At 44.1% G+C, this 19649-nt stretch overlaps 3 protein-coding genes across 4 annotated transcripts in view; 1 reads left to right on the top strand and 2 right to left on the bottom strand.

Moving 5' to 3' along the window:
* Nucleotides 1-1922: 1922 nt before the first annotated feature.
* MRM2 (mitochondrial rRNA methyltransferase 2) lies at nt 1923-7831 on the bottom strand. The gene is made up of 3 exons (XM_054994608.1): nt 7732-7831; nt 5801-6090; nt 1923-3629 (listed from the first exon to the last, which is right to left on the bottom strand). The coding sequence occupies exons 1-3, from the start codon at nt 7755-7757 to the stop codon at nt 3172-3174; spliced, it is 774 nt and encodes a 257-aa protein (XP_054850583.1). The 5' UTR covers nt 7758-7831; the 3' UTR covers nt 1923-3171.
* A 108-nt stretch (nt 7832-7939) lies between these two features.
* Nucleotides 7940-15009, top strand: NUDT1 (nudix hydrolase 1). 2 transcript variants are annotated; one of them, XM_054993075.1, is made up of 4 exons: nt 7940-8142; nt 9467-9628; nt 12711-12856; nt 14150-15009. In XM_054993075.1, exons 2-4 carry the CDS (start codon nt 9477-9479, stop codon nt 14320-14322), a joined length of 471 nt encoding a protein of 156 aa, XP_054849050.1. In that variant the 5' UTR covers nt 7940-8142; nt 9467-9476; the 3' UTR covers nt 14323-15009. The 2 variants fall into 2 exon arrangements, with proteins under 2 accessions (XP_054849050.1, XP_054849049.1); XM_054993074.1 differs by having other exon boundaries at nt 7940-8323.
* Nucleotides 15010-15216: 207 nt separating this feature from the next.
* Nucleotides 15217-19649, bottom strand: part of SNX8 (sorting nexin 8) — a 35150-nt gene continuing 30717 nt past the window's right edge. The window contains exon 11 of the mRNA XM_054993073.1: nt 15217-18928. Coding sequence (XP_054849048.1) covers nt 18815-18928 — 114 coding nt within the window. The 3' untranslated portion in view covers nt 15217-18814. The remainder of the gene's footprint in view (nt 18929-19649) is intronic.

Here is a 19649-nt window from a genome sequence, read left to right as displayed (position 1 = left end):
AGCCATTTTCTTCAGGTGAACTGATCTCTCTGGCCTGGAGACCAGTTGTAATTTCGGGAGATCTCCAACCACTACCTGGAGGCTGGCAACCCTACGTAAATGAAATGTATCTCAGCACACGGTACAGATTACAGAATGTACACTTCTTGTCACACTGCTAGCATTTATGGGTCAGCAATGCCTAAGCCAAATCGGGGGCCCCCACACAAACACATTAAAACCCAGAGGAGGAAGACGACTGCGGGGAGAAAATGGTGGCTTCCAAAGCAGGACTTGTGGGCAGGCACCAGAAACCCTAGAGCCAAACTAGGTAAAAATACAGGGCAAGAGAGCTAGCAGAAGAAAGTCCATTTGCTTAACTGCAGAGAACACAATTTAACTTTACTGATCGTTGACATGTTGGTTCATAATCCACAATGTTTCTGTAGCCCAAACAGTTTGTTGCTAGTCCTTTATTCGGAAGTGCTATGTATGGGATGTCACAAGCAATAAAGATGCACAAGAGCACTCCGCGCAATTGTTTTAATGCACTGGCATAAATCTACACGTGGTTCACATTTGCATTCTTGGTCACTGTCCACCTTATTCCCCATCCTGCACAGCACCCCTAAGAAGCATTTTAGTTCCATAAAAATCTTTGCCTGCCATCCAATGTGCAGACTGGTTATTCTTGTATCTCACGTATCCCTCTACCACATTTTAAATTAAAAGGTTTCCTTTTTTAAAAGAGCCATATTTTATTCCATACTGAGCCTGTTCAGCATGCTTTTGAAGCCAGGATTTCTGGCCAGCCAAACAACCTGCCATGTTCTTACAGCAGATGGGAATAACCAAGAGCAGAATTTTTCTTCCTATAGATTTCTTTCCACACAGACAAACGTACATGGCTTCCATATGGGTTATCTACCCCATGTTCAATGCTTTTGGGAAGTAGAGATTTCCCCCCCTCCCGCTTCCCCACAATATCAGGGGTTTCCCCAGCTTTTCTCCAATCTTTCTTAAACCTGTAGTGCTCCGAAGTTTTGGAAAAGATCACAGTAAAGCCTTACTGGTTGTAGTGTCGGCAGCAAAATTTGGAATTTCTTGCCCACATAATAGCCTCCTCCTGCCATCTTTTTTAAAAAATCAGCGCAAGAATATCAGTATATCAACATAACCATTGCAACAATAGTTCCAGCAGGTTTTCTGAATTCCCAGCTTTTTTTTTTTAAAGTAAGTCTCTAGCCTCCCTCCTTGCAGAGATATAAAGGGGAAAGGCACATCTCGACAAGGGAAGGAACTAGAGATGTACTTTTTTTAAAAAAGTGAAAACTGTGAATTCAAAGAACCCGCTATTGTTACACAACAGTGTAACAGTATTCTAGTGCCAGATTTTTTTTAAAAAAGGGCAAAAGCTCTGGTAGCCCAGGAGAGGGTGAAATGGCCATTTCCAGGGGACTGGGCAGGAAAACTGCCAGAAAACCTGCCATGTGGAAGCCCTGTTGCTGCTACGCTTTATCTCCAGCCAGACCAGGGATAAGAAATCCTATCCCTAACTGGAAGACACCTAAACCTTTAGTACTCTTGTTGACACAGCAATAAACGCTTGTTAGGATTTTATGCCATCTTATGCTTATGCTGTATTTTATGTAGTTTCATCACTTGAGTTTAGATTGTCTTTGCAGACCATACTTGGCTCGTTTTGGAAATAGTATGCACTGGCGTGTTAATTACCTGCACCTGCAAGCTTCTGCAGGTCTTGAGAAGCCTGGTGCACCCCTATCTCTTTCATAGCCTAGCGAGGCCAATTAACCAACTGAGCCCTGATTGGTCATTGGCTCATGCTCTGACATGAGGAGGCTTGAAATGGTGCCTGCTTGGGACACTGACTAATGACCCCCTATTGAACCTCTCTATTCGGTCTCTTCCACCAGCACGTGCGAGGAAATGTCTTGCTTTCGTGACTCCTGCTTTCCAGCATGACAAGAAGTGCATGCCATGGAAAGGACTTTCTTGAGCCTTCGGAAAAGAACATCAGCCAAGAAGCGAAGCAAGATAGCCAGCTTACGTTATTTTAGATAGTTAGTGCCTAGTCAGCAAAGGTTCATGTTAATTATTTTCTGCCTTGCGTAATGCTTGTTTATGGAGTCGTTATTGCTGGGCATACACTCCCTGTAAATTGACTTACACAAACTCAGAACATATTTTACTTATCTGTGTCAGGAGTTACTGGCTGGTTGCATGCATACCCCCAGAAACAAACCCAGGGGCCGAAAAGCCTCAAACACAGCAGAGCCCTGGTAAAGCTCCTAGGGGTCCTGAGAGTGGCTGTGTTCCACACCTAGAAACAGAAGCAGGGAGTCTCTGGTTCTGACAACTCTTCAAAAGCTGGCCTGAATATACCCACTCGTTGCTGGGATGGAGATGAAAATGTGGCTGATGATCTTATCAATTTGACATGCTCCCTGTTCTTTCCCCCCAACAAAAGCAAACATTCATTATCATTGTCTTTTGAGTTTATACCAGTTGCACTTTGTGCAAACTATATCTAATAACAATGAATTGGTAGCTTATGGCAGCACAAACAAGTCAAGACATGTTCCTGATGGTCTCTCCACCCAAACCAAAAAATGCACAAAAGTGTCCTCAGGCTTCTTCAAAGTTGTTCCTCAGACTTTCTCCAGACCTAACACTTGATTTTGTCACTTACACTGTTTCAAAGCCACATGTTTGGAAACTGAGCCTAAAATGTAGGATTCCTGCTGGAATGGCTGGACATCGAGTCAGTTTGGTTCAGTGTACTAAGTGTTGGCAGGCCCTGGCCTAGCTGGGAAAGCTACACCTATAGATTGCCTGTTTTCTTGTTGAATGCTTAATGCTGTTGCAAATATTCCTTAAAAGCTAATAAAATATATATATTTTTAACTCAAGCAGTGTCTGGATTTACTGACTGAGATGGGAATACATCCCAAAGTGGGTTGGAGACCTGGGCCTCAGTGAAGGCAGAGCCCTCAGCCCAAAGTTTAAAAGGTCAAGCTTTTCTCCTGCCTGATTGTCAGAGTGGCTGTGTTCAGTGCCTGAAGTAGAAGGCTGTGGGGCTTGGACATACACACCACACCATCTTCAACTTCGAGAAAAATGAAACACTCATCAAACCACTGAAACTTCTATGGCTTTAACTAACAGACCCCTTTAAGCACGAGCAACATCATTCACATTTTTTAAACGCTGCGCCCGGTACAATTTTGCCAGGTAATACATCTCAGCAGATTCCTTCCTACTGGCTTGGGGCTTTAAGGGTCTCACGTCCGTGAAGTCTTGCATCAGCCTCTTCTGAAGTCGATGGCTTTCTGAACCGTCCCACAATTTACAAAGCATGGTCCCACCAGGCACCAAAATGTGCTGGGCCAGATCAATGAGGGACAAGCACAAACCGATCAGCTGCTGGTGATCAATGTCCCGGATCCCGGTGGCATTGGGTGCCATGTCGCTTAGGATAACATCCACTTTGCCTTTAGGAAGGAGTTCCTGAATCTTCTTTTGAGTGCTTGGGTCTGTGATGTCAGTATGAGGCAGGAAAACTGCTCCTTCCAGAGGGAAAATGTGAAGAAGGTCAACCCCAAGAACAAAGCCTACGGGGGCATCTTGATCTAGGAAACAAGCAGTAAGTGTGTTAAACAATGTGGGTGGGATGATTCATTTAAAGTCACAAACACATTTATTTATTTTACTTATATTATTCATAGTCTCACTGAGATTCAAGGCAGATTAGAGAGTATAAATCAGTGTGATCAACAGCTGGGGCATTCAATAAACAAAGCAATAGGGTATGCAAAATTTGCAGAAGTTTGAAAACAAGAAGTCAGATACAGAGCAGAAACAAAGGATTAGTAAACATGACATATTAAACAGCATAACAACTACCCAGCAGGAACAAACAACAACAGACAGTATACAGTAGTAGAGTCTAGAGTATCTTTTTACCTACGCACTTCTGAGCCATTTCCAGACAGGACAGCCCTCCTACTTTTGTAAAAAAACTGTCCTGAATAATTCAGTTTTGCCTTGTTTGCAGAAAGCCAGGAGAGGGAGATCTCTCCTAACCTCATCAGATGGGCCAGTCCGTCAAGTGGGGGCCACAACAGAGAAACACATCCCACCATATCCTTAAAGCTCAGGGTGTTTATTTACTTCATTTAAACCCCACCTTTTCTCTCAGTGTGGACCCAAATCTGCTTACAACATTTGTGCCTCCTTCATTTTATTCTCTCATCAACGCTGTGGATGGGGATTAGACACAGTGACTGGCCCAAGGCCATCCAGCAAGCCTTCAGGGAACAGCAGGGATTCAAACCCAGGGACGGAAAGTTTGAGGAATGGAAATCACAAATAAGGATATTTTACAGGACTCAAGGGCAGAAAAACGGCAGGATAAGGCCATGAAATGCAACAAAAAGTGAGGACGAGGACATGTGTAGTTGACATGCTGAATCAGACCACTGGTCCATCAAGATCAGTATTGTCTGCTCTGACTGGCAGCAGTTGGTTTTTTAAGCAGAAAATGACAGGAATCGACCCCGGGATTTTCAGCATGCCAAACAGATGCTCAGCCACTGAGCCACAACCTGTCCACCAGTTGTGCTGGATACAGAAGGTCATCAGAAGGTACTGAAGAGAAGGAAGGGCTGAATTTCAAGGGTCAGATCCTATGACTCTCTTCTACTAAGTAGGATCCCATCCACCCAGCCTTCCTCCAACAGAAATAGACTTTTCTCCACCAAAGGAGTTAGCCGTGTTAGTCTGTAGTAGCAAAATAAAAAAGAGTCCAGTAGCACCTTTAAGACTAACCAATTTTATTGTAGCATAAGCTTTCGAGAATCACATTCTCTTCGTCAGATGCATGGAGGGCAGAAGGAAACTGGTCAAATATAGAGGAGGGGAGGGGAGGGGGGGAGGAGGAGAGGGGGGATGTAAACAACTCCTTTGATATGGAGATCCAGACAGCTCCTTTTGGTGTGGGGATCAGTTTGCTTGTGTAAAGGTTAAAAGGAGTTTGCCGTGTTAATCTGTAGTAGCAAAATCAAAAAGAACTGCTGAACTCTTTTTGATTTTGCTACTACAGACTAACACGGCAAACTCCTTTGAACCTTTACACAAGCAAACTGATCCCCACACCAAAAGGAGCTGTCTGCATCTCCATATCAAAGGAGTTGTTTACATCCCCTCTCCTCCTACCCCCCTCCCCTCCCCTCTCCTCCTCTATATTTGACCAGTTTCCTTCTGCCCTCCATGCATCTGACGAAGAGAACGTGATTCTCAAAAGCTTATGCTACAATAAAATTGGTTAGTCTTAAAGGTGCTACTGGACTCTTTTTTATTTTTCTCCACCAAAGGAAGTGATTCTCCTTCAAAGGAAGCCTAAACAATAGGATCAAATCCCACATTTCCAAAATATGAGCTTAAGAACAGCAAAGCACTTGAGAAACATAGGGGGGACTCACTTTTTACCCCCTGTATAATTATTTTAAAAAATATACGGTATAACAACCAAAGTTTAAACTCAACAACAGAACATTCCAAACCCAGAGAGAGGACTCTCATAAGCAGTTCGATACAGCTTGATGATTGCCTGTTGAATGGGGGAGAAAAAACAGTTAAAAATCTGACTGTAGTAGTTTGGATCCCTGCCCTGGTTGCAATCTCTGACCTGAGATGTTGTAAATCATCTGCCGGTCATATTAACTCATAATGCAGATGCTACAGGTTTAAAAAACATGAAAGGGGTCCCCCTGGCTTGTTTTCCTTTTCAAAATGCACTCACCGGAGCCTGTAGCATTGACTCGCTGGACTGCAACCTGAGCCCAAGCACCAGGGGCTGTGCCACAGTCTAACACACAAAGGCCGGGGCGAAGGATACCATGTTTGTCATCTATTTCCAGCAGTTTGAAAGCGCTCCGACAACGATAGTTCCGCTCTTTGGCTTTCTTTACCAAGGGGTCCGTAAAATGACGCTCCAGCCAACGATGCTCTGCCCCTGTTTTGCTTTTCAGACATTGTGACGCAGTGTAGATCTGTAAGCACTGAAGTGAAAGGCTAGGTAACTTCCAATGCCTGTGAAAGAAAAGGTAAAAATATTTGTGTTGCTCAATGGATGCAGCCCATTGGGGGGTCTAATAAACAACACTAGACTGTTTAGCCTTTCATCTTGCCTTTTATGCTGTTTCTCTAAGCAGTCTTTAAAATGTTGTTCTGGGGAGCACAGAGGCACTTCAAAAGCTTACCAACAGTTCTTCAGTGTAAAAAATGCCCTGTTACTCACCACTACTGATTTTCCCCTGCTATGCACATTGCAGGAGAATATGAAGCATGTTTTAGGAAGCGTTATCATTTCATGTATGGTAATGCCTTAAAAGTCTTCAGCAGTGCCCTACATGGGCCCTAAAGCTCTTCCCAAGATTCCCTGCATTGTGTAAATGTGCCATGATAGGAAAACGGGTTCTTGAACATACGACATATTTTTTAAAAATTCCATGAAGGAAGAAAGATTTAAACCCACTTTGGTAAACAAAATCTCCCTTGGAGGAAAAACACAATATTCCCCACAGGTTGCAAACATGCCAGAGAGAATGGCATCAGTGAAACTTCAAGGGGTACTTGCCTGATCATCAGGCAAACATGAAACCTGAAAAGGTGGGCAGGGGAAGAAGTAACTGAAGTAATGAACAGCAAACCTCCTAAGCTATCGGGCAGTGAAGCAACCGATTTTGATCCTCATTCCTTGAAGAACTATCTTGAACTCTGTTTACAAATAGGACAGTGATTAGCCTATGGTCATCTAGAAAAGTTCGTGGTTCCTCCCTACTCTACTTCTTTCTCACAACAACCATGTGGTAGAGTTGCCAATCACCAATGGGGCCTGGAGATCTCTCAGAATTATATCTGATCCCCAGACTACAGAGACCAGTTCCTCTACAGAAAATGGCTGCTCTGGAGAGTGGACTCTATGGCATTATAGGTCTCTCCCCTCCCTAAACCCTACCCAAATCTCTTTGAATTTCCCAACACAAACTTGGCAACTGTACACTTAATAATAACATTTGATAATAATAATAATGCATGCTTATATACTGCTCTTCTAGCCCGATTAATGCCCCACTCAGAACGGTGTGTAAAGTCATTATTATTATTACCCCCACAATACAGCTACGGGTGAGAGGAGTGGCTTACGCAAGGAGCTCATGGCAGTGGTGGGAGATGAACCAGCAGAGTGCTGATTGCAACCCAACCACTTAGCCACTATGCTACAGACAGCAGCACTTGAGGAAAGTTCTGCTTCGAATGACTGACTAGCCAAAGCTCCCCGGTAAGGTTTGCTGTTCTCTCCTCCTGCATTTATCCTCACAACAACCCTGTAAGGTAGTACAGGTTGATAGTGTGTGACAGATGCAAGATGTGCCAGTAGGGTTGCCATGTCCAGGTTAGGAAATTCCTGGAGATTGGGGGGGGGTGGAGCCTGGAAAGAGTGGAGGGGAGGGGCTTCAATGGGGTATAATGCCATAGACTTCACCCTTCACAGCAGTCATGTTCTCCAAGAGAACTAATCTCTGTGGCCTGGAGATCAGTTGTAATTCCAGGAGATCTCCAGCCAGCACCGGGAGGCTGGCAACGCTATGTGCCAGGGAACCACAACGGGCTGATGACGGAGGAATTTGAACCTGCACCACCACCCCAATTTAATACTCTAAACACTACCTCACGCTGCCTCCACAGGCCAGCATCCTCTGTAAGGAAGAAACGGGAGAAGAAAGAGTCTCTGCTCTTCACCGGTTCATTGCTCCGAGTCAGGCCGTCATTTCCGGGAACAGGGGGACACTTACTAAGAACGGACCAATGTGGTCCGGTTCTCAAGCCTCCTCCACGCGGGAACGAATGTCTCCCCTTCTAGTTCCGTTACCGAAAGAGACCGGGGGAAAAGCGGCTTCAGCATCCATGCGCCTCTCCTGGTCGCGCCCGGAGTCTTCGCTAAGCACCGCCTCGAAAGGAGGTCCCTGCCGGCTCTCATCACTTCGCAGCCGGAGTGTTTTCCCGCCTTCCCGGAGGTGCAGCATATAAGGAAACTGCTGGTCTGGACTTTGACTCGTCTTGTCCTGAGTGGTAGGAAAGGTGGGAGATTCCCACGCGGTGCAGTTCTGCGCAGAGTCGCCCTATTCTGGGGTCATTGATTTCAGCGAGCTTAGAACAAGGGAAACTCTGCAGGGGATCTCGCTGCCTCGGCACAGGGTTGGTTCCGACAGGGCTGACCTCAGAGGAACGAAATTCGTGTGTCACCTTTTATTAGTTTCAGGTGGGTAACTATGTTGGTCTGTAGCAGAAAAGCAAGATTCGGGTCCAGTAGCACCTTAAAAACCAACTACATTTCCAAGGTTTAAGCTTTCAAAGACTCTAAAGCTTCCTTGAAAGCTAATATCCTGGAAATCTAGTTGGTTTTAAGTTACTACAAGTAGCTCAGTGGAAAAGCATCTGCTTTATAGGCACAAGACCCAGGGTTCAGCCCCCAGCATCTCCAGTTAAAAAGACCAGGTAGTAGGTCATGTAGTGTTATAAAGACCTTCCTAAAACCTTTGAAAGCTACAGCCAGTCTGAGTAGACAATACTGACCTGATGGCCTGATTTATCATGAGGCAGCTTGCAAAATTTTCTTTAGTTCAAGAAGCCAGCCCCAAAATTTAGAAGCCAAATTTGCTTTTCAGTCTTCAGAGTTTTGTAAATTACTATATTTTCTAATTATTGCTACCTTCATGTGCATGTATTTTTATGCCATACAGCAAAGCATATTCCGATGTGAAAGAGTAAGTAAGCTTTGTACTTGTCATTAGAAACATTACAATAAAATCATTGCTAAAAATACTAGATGCCACAGAGAAATTTCTAGGTGCTGTGGTGACCTGGCACCTGGGATTTGTTGTAAAATATTAAAGGATAGAAATACAGAAAGCAAATCTTTCAGGCAGCAGATCTACAGGCCATGGTGTAAAGTCTGGTTATGTTGGGCTTTCTTAGTGAGGTGCCAACGGGCTGTGTGTGCAAGCTTAACTTATTACTGCAGTGAAGGATAGGATCAGGGTCCTTTGTGGAAATCCACATTATTTACTTGAATAGCATTTCTAAATAAATGCTAATAGCAACAGGAGTACAGAGAATCTGTTGGATTTTCTTTACAAGAATGAAAATATATTTCACAATCTATGATTGTTTGTTTGTTTCTTTGGGCTTAAATGGAAATAATAAGCTTAATTTATTTTCCTTAGTAGCTTATTCCAAAAGGCATTTTTTCCCACTAATTGCATGCTTCTCTGAAGACTTGGCAATGTCACATTGCTGTTGAGCCAACACGCTCCCCACTTCCCAATGAGCTAACTCCTGCGGTATAATGACCTACCTTTTCTTATAAGCACACATCTTACTGTTGGCATCCTTCCCATTACAGAGAGCTGAGCATGTTGACAAGCAAACTATTCACACTAGTGCTGGTGGTGCAGCCGCAGCGAGTCCTGCTGGGCATGAAGAAACGCGGTTTCGGGGCTGGGCTGTGGAATGGCTTTGGAGGGAAAGTGCAACCAGGAGAAACTGTCGAGCAGGCAGCGAGAAGGTGAGTCTGGATCAGGTCCTAGGGCCTTACATCTACAGGAGAACAAAGTGTAACTGTAGAAACTGTTGTTTGGGGCTTGGATCCAGAAATGCAAGAGGAACACTTAAGAGTGTATTTAAGTAATCTTTGCTGGTCCCTAGGAACACATTCATGTGAACAGTCTCAGAATGATGCCAGTACACCCTGCTTATTTTTATTTTATTTTTGCATTTGTACATTCATTTTATTTTTGCGTTTGCATTTGTACACGCAGGCTCAGAGCAGCAGACAACAATCAGACACATTTAAATCCATTATATAAAAATTGTATTAAAACATACATCACATTATATAAAATCATACAAAGTGCAAGAGGCAACAACTTTTCCTGCAGCCCATATGCTGAAGCCCAATCAGATAAATCGGGTAAATCCCATGGAATGGGTAATGGTATACCTGTTAGGAGGTTGGCAGACAATTGGGAGGAGGCGAGCTGGATTCTCCCCTCAACAAGAGACCGGCTAAAAACAGCTAAACAAGGAGCTACACTCAACCCCGGCCTGAACCGTGTGCCTGGCAGAACATCTCTGTCTTGCAGGCCCAGCAAAAAGATAGCAAATCCTGCTGGGCCCTAGTTCCCACCAACAGAGAGTTCTACCAGGTAGGTGCCAGGACTGAAAAGGCCCTGGCTTTGGTTGCTGCCAGAGCCTGTAACAGTTTTTGCAGGAAGGGTGACATTTCCCCCCCAGTCACTGTGATCATAAAGGGCTGTGGCTCAGTGGAAGAGTCCGCTTTGCATGCAGAAGGTCCAAAGTTCAGTTTCTGGCATCTCCAGCTAAAAGCACCAGGCAGTATGTGAGACTCTGGAGAGGCACTGCTGGTCTGAGTGGACAGTACTCACCTTGATGGACTGATGGTCTCATAAGGAAGTTTCATCTGTAATTACAGGTTTTTCTGCCAGCCCCACCAACTCCCTGGTGGTTGAGTTTGCCCAGTTCCTCACATTAACATCTTTTGGGCAATAGGAAAATTCTTCCGTATTTATCCATGCTTTTGATCCCATTTCAATTACTATTTTACTTTTTAAACATATTTTAACACCACTGGTTTTATTGCTGGAGTTTGTTTTAAGCTCTTTATATAGTGATCTTGGGATGATGCTGTATTTTTAAAAAATTTGTTAGGTCCTTGAGCACCTTTCTGGCAGAAACATCAAAAACCACCCTAAGTAAAATAAATAAAACAATCTGTGAGGCTGGCATCATACCTGTTGGCTTCCATCAGCCATTTGCACTCCCGTGAAGCTAGTTAGAATTCCCTAAATGAAAGCCACTCTGGATAGTTGGAGAAAAGCAAACAAGCACAGTCTTCCTGGGTCTGATACCATCTCAAAATGAATAGGAAACATTAGCAGGTTTGAATACATCTCCTGTTTTTTTTTTTGAAAAGCTTCCAGTAAACTAGAAAGCTGGTGCATTGAGAAGACTGCTTAGGGAAGAAGAGAGATGATCACAGAAAAAGTTAGTTGGTGTTGTGGTTAGAGTTCTGAACTAGGATCTGGGAGACCCAGGTTCAGTTCCTCACTCTGCCATGTAAGCTTGTTGGGTGCCCTTGGGCCAGTCACACACTCCTAGACTAACTCACCTCACCAGGTGGTTGCTGTGAAAATGGAAGAGAGGAGAATGATGAAAGTTGCTTTGGGTCCCCAGTGGAGACAAAGGCAGAGTATAAATGAAGTAGAATAAAAATTGATTTTTAAATAATCAATCTGTCCTCTTGAGAAAATAGTACTTGACTGCAAGTTGGTATGGTACATATTCTCAGTACACGTGGCTCTATCTTCACCACCCATATCCTCTTTTTAAAAAATTAGAAGGCAAGCTGGGAGTCAGAGGTGCACGTTGCCATGATCCCCTCCCTTTGCCTGGCCAATACTCTGTGATACTCTGGCTGTGCAGTGTTCTTGCAAAGAGGTTTCTGGCTTCATCGTGACCCCCTATTGCATTGATCATAAAAGGCCCCATGGCATACAAATTTATCAGAAGCTCCTTTTAGTCATTCTTCAGCGGCCTTTTGAACTCAGATTGCCTTTTGTTTCCACTGACTGAGATCCATGCAAAGGCATTTCCAGCTGGCTTTATCAAACCAGAGTAGCATCTTATGCAGCGGCTTCATCAGTCGCTGCCGGTGCGTGTTCTGGAAAGGTGGTCTAAAATTAATTGAAATGTTAAATCGGGGTTAATGTGAAAAATGGAGTATGTCAGAGAAGCACTAAAGAAAGGTTCGAATCCTACCCAGGATTTCTATTATCCTTAATGGGGAGGGACTGCCAGAACTCTCTGGTTATCCATATTACTCATGTTACAGATGGGTCTAATTAACAAGATCGGTTAAATGTCTGCAGCCTGTCAAAGTAAATAGCAGTTTTCTCTAGGAAGAATTATGGGCAACTTGCGGTTTCCATCTGCAACTGTCGAATACAAAGCAAACAAGCTTTAAGCACAAGTATTCTGGAGTGCTGTGGATTCCCTGGAATGTGTGCTGTAGCGGTTAGAGTGTCATACTCGGGTCTGGGAGACCAGGGGCTGACCCCTCACTCCGCGAAGTTCACTGGGTGATCTTGGGCCAGTCACTTTAATCGTCCTCACAGAAGGGTTATGAGGATAAAACAGAGATGAGCTTGATGCAAGCCTCTTTAGGTCTCCATTGGACAGAACAGTGAGGTATAAATAAGTAAATACGTAACATCACTGGTATGTTACCCCTTGTAAAGATCTATACTTCTGTGCTTCTGTCACAAGGAGTGCTGGTATGGCTACCTGTTGGGAGTTTGTGGATCCATCACTACCTGTGCCCAGAGTATCTTTATGAGGGCTCCTGTTTGCACATTCACCGTTCTGTGTTGTAAATATGTGTTTACAATAACTTTTTGTCGTGTACCAGAGGCAAAGCAACCAATTCTTGACACTCATTCCAAATGCCCTACCAGTGTTCCTGGCATTGCAGTGACTTATACATTGTCAGGGCAGGGAAGATGAGAGGAAAGCAACAAGCATCTGCTCGCGTGTCCTAGTTCCACATTAGCATTGCTCTTTGTCAACAGGGAGCTACAGGAAGAGAGTGGACTGTCTGTGGACACCTTACAGAAGATAGGCCGGATCACTTTTGAATTTGTGGGTAACGCAGAGCTGATGGAAGTCCACATCTTCCGGGCCGACAGTTTCCAAGGAGAGCCGAGAGAAAGTGACGGTAAGAAGGCATCGTACTGAAAATGGTCGCCCTTAGTGACTTTGCAGTTGACCCAGGTTGAGTCAGAGGATTCATCCGGCTTGTTTACAAGTGACTGCATGCTGGTCGTGGAATAGACCCTCTTTCCTTATCTTTATCGGATTGACTGGGGCCACAGGCAGCTTCCAGCCTCCTATCAAACCATGCAACCTGGATCATGTTAAAGAGAGAACTCATTACAGACAAGGCCACACTGTGGCCCAAAATCAGTTACTTAACCCAAGTGCCACCTTACGTGAATGGTGTGGTATGGGATGAGTGAACCTTCTATCAGTGGAGACTTTCAGGCCCAAGTGCACCCAACTCTTGATTTTTTTTTCTTACTGTTAGATTCCCCTCCTTCCTCTGTCATACCGCTCACACGAGCAGACCACTTTAAAAACACTTAGTGAATTATACCTAGGCAGCCTAAGCAAAGGGACCAGTTGATAGGAAGTTCCCCCGCCCCCCGCCGCCAAGTCTGCAGCTGATCTAGTTTAGGGGACCACTGCCTCGATGCATCTTTGTCACCCTTTGGAGGCCAGGAGCAGAGCTAACACCCAGGGTGGCCTCTTCTAAAATCTTCATGGGACAGGACAGCTAGAACTCCCCTTTCACCTCTTCCTCTGGGTGTCAACAGGCCAAACCTCTAAATTCTGGCAGTAACAATAAGGCTGGAGCTGGACACTAGTTGTGGAGAGAGAACAGGAAATCAAGTTTAAGAGAAAAGTCAGGAGGGGGCGTAGTTCAAAGGCAGAGCATCTCTTTGGCATGCTGAAGGTCCCAGATTCAATCCCTGGCATCTCCAGGTGATGCGAAAGACCTCCACCTGAAACCCCAGAGAGTCATTTGACAATCAGAGTAGACAATACGGACTTTGATGGACCAGTGGACTGATTCAACATAAGGCAGCTTCATGTGTCCCTTCCTAGGCTGTGTCGAGTGATAACACGTCTACATGCACAGAAAAATCTGTGAACAATTCAAAAGAGACCCACAGGATTTCTGGTAGAAGCGATTTCAGAGTGATTATCTAAGCAGCAATCCTTTTTGTTCAGCCTTCGATTTATTTTTAGATCTTGTTTATATTTTAATTATTTATTTTCTATTGCAAAAACATTTGTTTTGTCTATATTTTATTCTATGCACTGCTTAAGCTCCTTTTTGGTGGAAAGGCAGCTAATAAATATTTTATACAAATAAATGGTTGGGGAGCCATTTTCCTCTTCCAGTCTAATTTCCCTAATCTGTTATGTTCTTTTCTTCTCCTTGCAGAAATGCGTCCACAGTGGTTTGAATTGGACCAGGTGCCCTTCAAGAATATGTGGCCTGATGACAGCTACTGGTTTCCTCTGCTTCTGCAGAAGAAGTTGTTTGTTGGTTATTTCAAGTTCCAGGGGCAGGATACGATCTTAGAGTACAGCTTGAAAGAAGTGGAGACGGTCTAGGGGGAAAATATCTTGGAGGCCCTCTACGCTAAGCTACCAACTTGTATCAGGGCAAACAATGAGCCATTCTACTGTGTGTGAAAGTCTTTGTCTCCAGTTCAAAGCACATCTAATTGTATAACATGGATGGCAGGAGGACAAAAGGAAGCCCCTCTGTTGGGGAGAAAACCATCAGAGAACTGAGCAGTTGCCTCCACTGAGGTTCCCAGATTCTTTACTAAGGAAGAATCAATCTTGACTCTAGTTCTAGTTTATAAACAGTCGCCTTAAGATCAGTCTTGTATTCCCCATAGTCTCCCAGAAGGGGAAGAGTTCAGCCAGTTGTGGCTTCTCCTATCACTGTAATACTCTGATGGGAAATCCTACAGTTTGGCAAATTCATTCCTTCTATTCAGACTCAAAAGAAATGGAATTTGCCTTCTCTGGGAGGGGAGGCAGCAACCCTGTAGTTCTCCCTTTCTTGAAGACAACGGAATACGCTGATTAGTAAAATTAAATTAAAATACAAAGGAAAACCAACCGGTGACGGTGAGTTCTTGCCATGGACCATAACTGCATTAGGGTCATGTTTTCAGATTCCTTATAAGACCTCCATTCGTCATTGACAAATATGGAGAGAGGGCAGTCAACACTCATTCTGAAAACGTATTACAAATAAAATTACTATCTTGCCCACCGTTTACCAGACCAACATGATGTTTTGTTTTTTTAAAAAAACACAGTCCTGAAGTATAAATTCATAAGAGGTTGGAACTTGTAAGGGGCCTGTGGGGTTTAATTTTGGCAGCTGCAGTGTTTTCAGGTGGAAGTTTTCAAGGAATATTTAAATCATACATAAGAAGTTTGTGCCCCCTCATAACACCAGTTTCAGGGTAACAGGAAAACATTTATAACTGAAATAAACTTTTTTAATAGAAGTTTTATGAATACAAATACATTTTTTGTAACATTTGTTGATAGAATTCGTGGGGTGTCATAAAATTTGTAAACATTTTATCTTCCAGCTGTAGCCATAAATTCTCTAATTCCTGCAGTTTGATAAAGTGCTTTGTCAAATAAAAAAAACCCAAACACATGGCTCTATTTGTGCAAAGCACTGGGGGAAGAAGCACCAAGTTAGAAAACTTGGATATTCCAAAATTTGGTTTCTTACAAAAGAAAGGGAAATAAACACCTCCAAAGCTACAGGGACTGGGCCATCAGAAACAGCATTTTCTGGCTAATAATGTACACCTGCCCTTTCTTGGTAGGCAAAGCAGAGAAAAGCAAGGTCTTTGACCTCAGTCTTACACACATTTATTGGAAGTTTGCGCAAGTAATACAAGTGGGGGGGGGCTTGTTTCTTGCTAACACTACAAGCCTACACGGATAGGTATAAACCCCATTGAGCTCAGTTGGTTTTCTTCAGAACATACATGAAGAGTGTCACAGCCTTGTAGTCTAACATTATACAGGCTTACTTGGAAACAAATCCCGTTGAATGAAAAAGCACCAACTTTCCAATGAATGGAGCCTTAAACTCCAAAGAATGGGTCTCTTTATCCGCATTCAGGTTCAATTCAGGCTGCTTGACCTGAGACTATTACATTTAAGGCAGTGGAGTCTTTACAGAAACAAGGTTTGTGGAAAGCATCCTTGGAGAGACTTGTATCCTCTCCAAGGGTAGGTCACCACACATGGCATTCTCTTCCCAAAAGGCCCTGAAACTTCCCATCATTCCCTTCCAGGCCAGTTCTTCCATGGGAGGGCACAATTAAGTTGGGGAAGAGTTACCCAATTTATTAGTCTTGCTGCATTGTTTTATTTATTGCTTACAAAATGCATTCAGGGCAGACGCTAAGTCCCTTTGCTTCACTATAGGCCCAGATCCCAAGAAAATCAACCCTGCTACTTCTTGCTCTCTCTCTCCAGCAACAGGTCAGAGACCTGAGGGGCATGAACACAACATGACAGACATATTTGGTTTGATGCCCACACAGCTACAAAGATGCCATTTCTTTAAATGGAGAAGGGCTTTGCCACACCCAGCTCCTAAAGAATTTATTTCCTTAGCTGCAAAGGGTTTTCCCCCCTCTTAAAAAAAAAAAACCTGCACAAAATAATCCTTGTTGCTGTAGACAAGGGGGGGAAGTTAGTATTTTCAAACCCGTGCTATAAAAGTTCCCAAAAATGTATGTTGTGTTAACATACAAAGGAAAAAAGTTGGTTTCTCCACAGAGAAAAATTTCACTATATGGACCACTGAGCTGGTTTGAGCAAGATTACACTACTGGTGTGTTTTAGCACAACCCCTGGGAGTGGGGCAGGAGAAGCACCGATCTATTCCTACAGAAGGAACAAAAGAACGCAAAGAGCAGCCCTGCTGGACTGCACCAACGGTCCAACTACTTCACCGTTCTAATTCACAGAGCAGCTAACCCTGGAGAATCAAAAACGGCACAGGGGCCAGAGCTTTCCCCCTAACCTTGACTCCCTGCACTGCGATTCGGAGGTTTGCTGCCACTGTTAGACCTCCGCGAATCTGCCTAACCCCATTCCAACGATCCCAGCTCGCAACACTTTGGTTCTTGTGCTGAGCTGAGTCTCCACCCTTCTTTATGAATATAAGGGTGGGGAAAAGGGATGTAGAAGAAGAAGGCGGGAGGAAGGAAGAGGCTCCAGATCCCTGGAGTTTAGAAAGGGGCTTCATGCCCAGAGATGGCACTTTGAAAACTTACATCACTAACACCCACAGCCAGCTTACTTGTATAGGCATGACACTGTTCCACTTTAAGGTACAGTCCCAGCAACCTAGATACCCACCCCCACCCCTCGCTGCCTAATATGACAACTCACATTAGAACATCCTATGGGTGAAGATGGGAGTAAAGTAGCAAGTCATAGTCAGTTCTTCACTTCCAATGCAAGCAATTTGCACAACAGACATGTCACTCGGCACACTGAACTCCGTTCCAGCTGTCAGATCCTCTCTCCCATGCTTTGAGAGGGTCACTATTGTTTCGAAGTGCAATATATTGTTCATTTATCCTTCATCCCTTTTTTAAAGCCCACTGTAGGGACTTTGGAGGGCGGGTGGGGAGTAATACCTTGGTGACAACATAGAGGAAACCCAACAATCACAAACAGGCTTTCGCTGCAAATCTGCAGAGCACGTCTCCCCCTGCCTCCAAACTTTGACCCTGGTTATGAAGAGGTACTTTGTGAACTGAATGCACTGTTTCCAGACCAGCTTTCCCACTTCTTAAAATGTGGCATCTGTCTCCACTGCCATTTTTCGGTTTAATAAGCTGCCTCCTTCAAGAAGAAGGATGGCTGGGTGCAAATACCTCTGATGTCAATCACGCTGTATCATGTGAAGATATTCAGACCTTCTCCAGTGAAGGGTTACTTCTATGTTTCCAGTTCCATCCACTAGAATTGCGATCATTTATTACCACCACCCACTATGTGCACGCACGCGCACACACACTCCAAAAAGTTCCTTTAAGATTCCCTTTCCTTACAACTCCATTCAGTGGTAAAGGTTTGAGGACCAAGGAAGGAATCCTCGTACTCTTCCTTCCTACCTATGTTTTGTAGCATTCTCCAAGTGTAGAAAAGGAAGAAGGCAACTCTGATGCCTTGGCTGGAAATCTTTCAGCTTATTCAAAAAGCAACACTCTTATGTTGTATTTTGATGCAGGAGATCCAGGCATCCATGACAGCCACACACGCTTCTACTTTGTAGAGGTTGCTGAACAACACTTAAGTGCCCATCAACCACAGCCTTTCCAGGAATGTGTACAATGAACCCCCCTCCCTTCCCCTCCAGCTTAAATCTGTGCAAAACATTTGATGTACACCAGTTGATGATGCAGGATGCCCATCACGTTCCAAACCCTGTGTCAGCAATTTGTTTAAATGAAGGGCTTATTTAAGAAGAAAGGAGGCCACACCCTATAGCCAACTGGGGTTCCCTAAGACTACATCAACACTACATGCCCTCCTAGCCCCATATTTTGGCTTCTGGGCTGGTAAGCAGCAGGGAGCTCAGGGCCAGATTTGGCTCTGTGCTTGCTCACTCCCTTCCTCGTTCACAGGTGGGGATTCCAAAAGACAGAAATCGACAGGTATATTAAAACAGCGGGATTAAGGACAATAGCAACAGAAAACTCAGGAGAAAGGTATGGTCCCATCCCTCAGCATTTCAGCATGAAAGCCAAAACAATAAAAGGAAAGCAAGATTCTCAGTGCAATCCTAAACAAGAATTACTCCAGCCTAAGCCCACTGATTTCAATAGGCTTAGACTAGAGTAACTCTACTTAGGATAGCACTCTCTCTTTGCATGGTCACATTTCCAGGCAGCCCATCAAACACAGAGCACTTCAAAGCAGCAAAAATATTAATAATAAAGTACAAATCTAGCCAATGGGAGGATTCCTTTGACTGTATGTGCAAGTCCCCCATAGGCTCTTCCCTCTCCTGACTGCCCTACCCCACCCTCCTAAAGCATTAACTAGAAAAGAAGGTGCCCTCCTGGGGTGGGAAGGATGGCATTGGTGTGTTGCTGGGTCCGACAAAGAGGCAGCTCAGTTTGGGTTTCAGTTCATTCCAGACTTTGCTCATCTAGAAGACAGAAAAAGGCACAGAGTGGTCACTTAAGTCAAGAAAGCAACCAAGGCCATCATTAAAGGGGAAAGCCCTCCTCATTGATAGAAGGGATAGAAGACAATAAACTGGTCACGAGGAAAGACAAATAAATAAAATTTCTGGGCACTCGAAGCACTTCTTCCCAACTTCAAAAGCATCCCTTCATGTCTGGCAATTGCTTCCCTTTCTTAAAAGCCTTGGGAGCAAACCTCTGGTGAGGAAAAAATACATGCACAGGAAAAAAAACCACTCATTAGGCTAAATTTGAATAAAGTGTCCCTGGAAAGGGCTGGAACTAGCCAATGCCTGGAGGACAATTCTGACATTTCTTTTTAGCCACTTAAAAAAATAAAACATTTAAAGCAGGCCCTGCCTTGGAAACTCATTAATGAATACGTGCACATCCATTCATAATCAGGCCTTGATCAAGAAGGGAGTCTGCCCCTGTCTGGGCTAAGCCCAGAAGGGAGCACGATGTCACAAGGGCAATAGATGTCACTGAGAAAACAATTTATAATAATAATAATAACATTCGATTTATATACCGCCCTTCAGGACAACTTAATGCCCACTCAGAGCGGTTTACAACGTATGTCATTATTATCCCCACAACAAAACACCCTGTGAGGTGGGTGGGGCTGAGAGAGCTCTAAGAGTGCTGTGACTAGCCCACGGTCACCCAGCTGGCTTCAAGTGG

Source organism: Eublepharis macularius, chromosome 12 (assembly GCF_028583425.1).
Source record: "Eublepharis macularius isolate TG4126 chromosome 12, MPM_Emac_v1.0, whole genome shotgun sequence".
Classification (NCBI taxonomy): domain Eukaryota; kingdom Metazoa; phylum Chordata; class Lepidosauria; order Squamata; family Eublepharidae; genus Eublepharis; species Eublepharis macularius.
Note: the sequence above shows the minus strand (reverse complement) of the source record. Positions and strands in the feature narration are given on the sequence as shown.

Bases quoted from the DNA above. Each gene is read 5' to 3' on its own strand.
- MRM2 (XM_054994608.1), bottom strand. From the start codon at position 7,757: ATGCTGGCCTGTGGAGGCAGCGTGAG. The intron at 6,091-7,731 runs GTAGTGTTTAGA...TTTCTTTCACAG, and splicing joins GCCTGTGGAGGCAGCGTGAG to GCATTGGAAGTTACCTAGCC. The intron at 3,630-5,800 runs GTGAGTGCATTT...CTTGTTTCCTAG, and splicing joins AGTCAATGCTACAGGCTCCG to ATCAAGATGCCCCCGTAGGC.
- NUDT1 (XM_054993075.1), top strand. From the start codon at position 9,477: ATGTTGACAAGCAAACTATTCACACTAGTGCTGGTGGTGCAGCCGCAG. The intron at 9,629-12,710 runs GTGAGTCTGGAT...CTTTGTCAACAG, and splicing joins GTCGAGCAGGCAGCGAGAAG to GGAGCTACAGGAAGAGAGTG. The intron at 12,857-14,149 runs GTAAGAAGGCAT...TTCTCCTTGCAG, and splicing joins AGAGCCGAGAGAAAGTGACG to AAATGCGTCCACAGTGGTTT.